General features: G+C 73.2%; 1 protein-coding gene across 1 annotated transcript in view; it reads right to left on the bottom strand.

Annotated features, from left to right (window-relative positions):
- Positions 1-363: 363 nt before the first annotated feature.
- LOC124803316 (transcriptional regulatory protein AlgP-like) overlaps positions 364-6,000 on the bottom strand; it is a 133,886-nt gene continuing 128,249 nt past the window's right edge. Inside the window, exon 2 of the mRNA XM_047264499.1 lies at positions 364-701. Coding sequence (XP_047120455.1) covers positions 364-701 — 338 coding nt within the window. The remainder of the gene's footprint in view (positions 702-6,000) is intronic.

Raw genomic sequence — 6,000 nt, 5'->3', positions numbered from 1 at the left:
TCTCACTCTCTCTTCTTAGCGCTCACTGGCCTTGTAGACCACGCGCTGAATCCATTCTGGCCACATGTTCAGCCCATTGCAGTCTCTTACATTTTAATTTCTGGACGATAGTGGCTTACGTCATTAACTGATAAATTTCATTGTTCTTTCGAATTCTCCATATGCCATTCTCCAACACAGGTCCTGGATTTTTCTCATTCCTTTTCTTTCAAAAACATTCAGTTTTTCTCTTTCATTCTTTGTAAGTGTCCAGCTTTCTGAACTGTACAGTACTATGGGGCAGATAATTGTGTTGTATATCTTCATCTTTGTGGTGATTGAGAAACGGGCAAATGGGCAAATTAGCAGGCGGCGGGCGGGCGGTCAGGTGGCCGGCGGGCGGGCGGGAGGGTGTGCGGTCGGGCAGGCGGCGGCCGGCCAATCGGGCGGGTAGGCGACCAGCGAAGCGGGCGGGTAGACGGCGGGGGCGAGGCGGACGGGTAGTCGGCGCACTTCCGGGCGGGCAGGCGGCAGGGCGGTTGAGCGCGTGGGCATGCAGCGGGCGGCTGGTCGGGCGGCCGGTCTGGCGGCCGGGCGGCAGAGCTGTCGGGCAGGCGGCGTCCGGGCAGGCGGCGGCTGACCTAGCAGGCGGGTAGGCGGCCGGCGCGAGACGGGCGGGATGTCGGCGAGCTTCTGGGCAGGGGTGCGGGCGAGCGGCCGAGCTGTCAGGCACGTGGCGGCCAGCCAAGCGGGTGGTTAGGCGCCGGGCGCGAGGCGGACGGGCAATGCCTGCCCGCCCGAACGCCCACCTGATGCCTGCCCACCCGCCCCCCTGCCTGTCCGCCCGCCCGACTGCTTGCCTGGCCGCCCGCCCGGCCGCCCGCCTCCTGGCCGCCCGCCCACCCGGTCGCCCACCCGCCTGCCGCCCACCCGCCGGGCCGCCCGCCCGCCCGCAGCGTGGCCGTTTGCCCGGCCGCCCGCACGGCCGCCGCCTGCCCGCCCACCCGCCGCCTGCCCGCCGGCCCACCCGCAGCCCTCCCGCACACCCACCCACCCGCCCGCCCGCCCGCCCGCCAGCCCGCCCACCCTCCCGTCCGCCATCCCGCCCGCCCGCCCTCTCACCCGCCCAGCCGCCCGCCCTCCCAGCCGCCCACCCGCCGCCAGCCCGCCCACCCGGCCACACGCCCGCCTGCCGCCTGCCAGCCGGCCCGCACGCCGCATCCCCGCCCACCGCCTGCCCGCCCACCCGCCCGTCGCCTGCCCGCCCGCCTGCCAGGCCGCCCCACCAGACCGCCTGCCAGGCCGCCCGCCCGCACGCCCGTCCTCCTGCCCGATCGCCAACTGCCCGCCCGCACGCCCGTCCTCCCGCCCGATCGCCAACTGCCCGCTCGCCCGCTCGCCCGTCCGCCCGCCTGCCCACCCGCCCTCCCGCACCACCGCCCGCCCACCCCCCCGCCCGCCACTTGCTTGCTCGCCCACCCGTCCGCCGCCTGCCCGCTTGCCCGCCCGCCCGCCGCCTGCCCGGCCATCTGGCCACCCGCAGCCCCTGCCTGCCGACTCCCGACTCCCGACCGCTCGTCCGCCCACCCGCCCATTCGCGCGCCTGCCCGCCCGCCCGCCCGCCCTACCGACCGCCCGCCCGGAAGCCCTCCGACTGCCCATCCACCTCATGCCCGCCGCCTACCCGCCCGCTTGTCCAGCCGCCTACCCGCCCGATTGGCGGGCCGCCCCCTGCCTGCCCGCCCGGCCGCTTGCCCTACCCGCCCTGCCTCCCGCCCGCCGCGTGACGGCCTTTCGGCAGCGCCAACCCTGATAACCGCTGACTGCCCGTCCGAATCGCGCCCGCTGCCTACCCGCCCTCTTGGCCGGGCGCCGGCGCACGCCCGCCGCCTGCCCGACAGCTCAGCCGTCCACCCGACCGCCCGGAAGCCTGCGGGCTGCCCGTCCGCATCGTGGTCGCCACCTACCCGCCCGCTTGGCCGGCAGGCGGGTGGGTGGGCAGGCGAGCGGGCTGGCGGGCGGAAGGTCGGGCGGGTGGGCGTGCGGGCGGGTGGGCGGTCGGACGGGCGGTCGGGCGGGCGGGAGGCCGGGTGGGCGGGCGTGAAGCCGGGTGGGCAAGCTGCCGGGCGGCCGGGTGGGTGGTCGGGTGGCGGGCAGGCGGGTTGGCGGCGGGCGCGAGGCGGGCGGGCGGGCGGGCGGTCAGGCGGGGGGAGGACGGGTGGTCAGGCGGGTGGTCGGATGAGCGGGCGGATCGGCGGACGGCCGGGCGGCCGGGCTGACAGTCAAACGGGTAGGCGGTCAGGCGGTCGGGCGGGAGGGCGGGCGGTCGTGCAGGGGGACTGGCCGGTGGGCGGTTGGGGGGCGGGCGGGCGGGTCGGCGGTGGACACGAGGCCGGTGGGCAGGCGGGCAGGTGTGGGGAGGGCGGGCGGTCAGGCGGGCGGGCGGGTGGATTAGTCAAACGGGCAGGCGGCAGGTGGGCGGGCGGGCGGGTGGGAGGGAGGGCGGGCGGGCAGGCGCGAGGCGGGCGGGCGAGCGGGCAGGCAGGCAGGCGGTCACGCGGCGGGCAGGCAGGCAGGCGGTCACGCGGCGGGTGGGCAGGCGGTTGGGCGGCGGGTGGGCGGGCGGCCGAGTTGCCGGGCGGCGGTAGGGCGGGGGGTGGGCTGTTGGTGGATGGGCGGCCAGGCTGCCAGGCGGACAGGCAGGCGGGCGGCTGGGCTGCCGGGGGGCCAGGCAGGTGGGCGGTCGGGCCGGCGGTCGTGCGAGCGGGCGGGCGGGCAGGCATCTGGTTGGGCGAGCGGACGGGCAGGCATCGGGCGGGTGGTCAACACCGTGGGCGAGCGAGCGGGCGGGCGGGCGGCGGGTGGCCAAGCGCGCGGGTAGGCGGCTGGCCAAGAGGGCGGGTAGTCGGCGGGTGGGAGGGCGATGGGCAGTCGACAGGCAGGCGCGCGAATGGGCGGTCGGGCAGGCGGCGGACAGGCGGCGGGCGGGCGGGCGGGCGGGCGGGCGGGCGGCCAGCGGACGGGCTGGCAGTTATCGGGCAGGCGGCGGGCGTTCGGGTGAGCGGGAAGGTTGCGTGCGGCCTGGCAGACGGGCAGGTGGCCAGGCGGGGAGGCAGGCGGCGGGCGGCCGAGCGGGCGGGTAGGCGGCAGGCGCGACGCGGACGGGCAGTCGGCGGGCTTCTGGGCAGGCAGGCGGCCGAGCAACCGGGCAGGTGGCAGGCGGGCATGCAGCGAGCGCCCGAGCGGGCAGGCAGGCGGCGGGGAGGCGGGCAGGTGGGCAGGTGGCCGGGTGGGCGGGCAGGCGACAGGCGGCGGGCGGCCGGGTGGGCGGGTAGACGTCGGGGGCGGGGCAGACGTGCAGTCGCCGGGCCTCTGGATGGGCGGTCGGGCTGCCGAGCGGTCGGGCAGGCGGCGGGCGAGCAGGCGGCGGGCGAGCAGGCGGCGGGCGACCATGGGGCGGCGGGTGGCGAGGGGGGCGGCAGGCGGCGGGCGGCTGGGCGGGCGACGGGCGGCCGGGCGGGCGGCGGGTGGCGGGCAGGCAGGCGGCGGCGCCCAGGTGGGCAGGCGGTCAGGTGGTGTGCGGCCGGGTGAGCAGGCGGGCAGGTGGCAGGCGCGTGGCGGTAGGGCAGTCGGCGGGCTTCCGGGTGGGCGGGCGGCAGTAGGGGCTGGGCAGGCGGCCGGGTGGGTGGGCAGGCGGCGGGCCGGCTGGCGGACGGCCAGGCGGGCATTCTGCGTGCGGCCGGGCTGGCTGCCGAGGGGTCAGGCAGGCGGCGGATGACCCGGCAGCGGGCGGCCTAGCGGGCGGGTAGGCGGCGAGTGGCTGAGAGGGCTCGTAGGAGCAGGGCGCGAGGCGGACGGGCAGGCGGCGTGCTTGCGGGCGGGCAGGCAGGTGGGCGGACAGGCAGGTGGGCAGGCGAGAGGTCGGGCAGTCGGCGGCCGGCTAAGCGGGTGGGTAGGCGACGGGCGCGAGGCAGACGGGTTAGTCGGCGGGCCTCCAGGAGGGCTGGCGGGCGGGCTGGCGGGCGGCCGAGCGTTATGGCAGGTGGCAGGAAGGCGGCGGGCAGGCGGCCAAGCGGGCGGGCTCGCAATGGTCGGCCGGGTGGGCCGGCGCTATTTGGCCAGGCGGGCGGGCAGGCGGCGGGTGGCTGAGCGGGCGGGCAGGCGGTGGGCAGGCTGACAGGCGGCCCGGCGGGTGGGCAGGCGGCGGCGGGCTGGCGGCAGGGTTACGGCCGGGCGGGTGGGCAGGCGGCGGGCGGCCGGGCGGGTGGCCTAGGGGTCGGGCAGGCGCCAGATGGGCAGGCGGCGGGCGGCCGGGCGGGCAGGCAGGCAGGCGGCGGTCGGCCGAGCCGGCGGGTAGGTGGCGTGCGCGAGGCGGACGGGCGGTCGGCGTGTTTCCGGGCGAGTGGGCGGGCGGGCGTGACGGCGGACGGCCGGGAGGACGGGCAGGCGGTGGCCGGCCAAGCGGGCGGGTTGGCAGCCGGCGAAGCGTGCGGTCAGGCGGTGGGGCGAGCTGGACGGGCAGTCGGCAGGCTTCCGGGCGGGCGGGCGGGAGAGTGGCTGAGTGGGTGACCAGGCAGCGGGCGGCCGGTCGGGCGGCTGGGCGGCCGAGCTGTCGGGCAGGCGGCGTGCGGGCAGGCGGCGGCTAGCCAAGCGGGCGGGTAGGCGGCGGGCGCGAGGGGGGTGGGCAGTCGGCGAGCTTCCGGGCAGTCGCCGAGCTTCCGGGCAGGCGTATGGGCCAGCGGCCAAGCTGTCGGGCAAGCGGCTCTTTCCGCCTTCCCGTGGTGCCAGATGTTAAGCTCGGCATTCTGCCTTGCAACAAAAGGGAGAGCTGCGACCCAACCCGATGCGAAAGCAAAGGGTGCGTGGCACAGGGGGAGCTGTGTCGAGGGACCGAACACCAGTCCCTTTCTTTTCGCAGGGCACAGACCAGCAGGTGCTCTGCATGCCGGCGACTTCGTTTGTCGGCGTGGGATCACGGCGTGAGTCGGCAAGGGTGCTTCGCCGCGCCCCTGGGGAACCGGGGCGTGTTCTGCCAAACCCAGGAGGTGGTGACATCGCCTGGGCTAGGTTAGATGGGCCCAGACCGCCGAACGACTGGGGGACCGACCCACCACCTGAGTAGGAGTGGGTCCTTGGCCTTCAGGTGGAAGCTCGGGCAAGTAGGCGGCGAAGGGCGAGGGGTGCATCCGCCTCTCCGGAGTGCGGGGTGCAGTTGCCAAGGAGCGTCGTGTGAAATCGTCGACGACGAGGCCATCGATGGGGACCAGTGCGCTGGCGACGGCGTGCTGAACCCGTCATCTCTGAAGTGCCCTTGACCTAGGGGCGAGCTCGGTGGGTGAGCTGCAGCAGTCCCCCCCCATGCCAGAGGAGCCGGTCCGGGGCAAGAGACGGGCTCTCACATCTTTTATCACTCGTTACCTATGATGGCTGAAACCGAAGCGAGTGATACGAGTGCGCCTTTACGGGCTTCTATGATGCCTGCTCCCTCACCACAGGACGGGATGGGACAGGCAGATGATGAGAGCGTAGTACAGAGACATACAAGAATAACCATGCTCTTAGAGCAAAATGTAAAAAACGGCAAGATAAGTCAAGCGGCTCTTAATACAATTAAAAATGAGCTATCGGCGTGGGCCATAGCTCATGCAAGACTGGAAGGCCGCGTAATGGAGTTAACAAAGGAAAACGAAAGGCTAAGAAAACAACCCAGTAAGACTTGGGCGGCTGTGGCTGCACAGGCGCCAACTAAGCAGACTTCAACAAAGGACACTATAGAAAAAGTTGCTAAACGGTCAGACACAGCAGTCTTCTTGAGGACCCTGCCTTGCCAAGACACTAGCGTTAAGAGAATACAGGAGCTGCTAACAACAACAATAGACCCAGTGAAGGATAAAATCAAAATCAAAATGAAAAAGGTCAAACCCAGTAGAAATTCTGTTATTGTGGAAGTTGCTAGTGAGGAGGACAAAGAGAAACTTTTAAATAATCAAAAATTAAATGCAGTCGTTAAGTATGAACCAC

Source organism: Schistocerca piceifrons, chromosome 6 (genome assembly GCF_021461385.2).
Source record: "Schistocerca piceifrons isolate TAMUIC-IGC-003096 chromosome 6, iqSchPice1.1, whole genome shotgun sequence".
Lineage (NCBI taxonomy): Eukaryota > Metazoa > Arthropoda > Insecta > Orthoptera > Acrididae > Schistocerca > Schistocerca piceifrons.
This window is presented reverse-complemented; position numbering and strand designations above follow the sequence as displayed.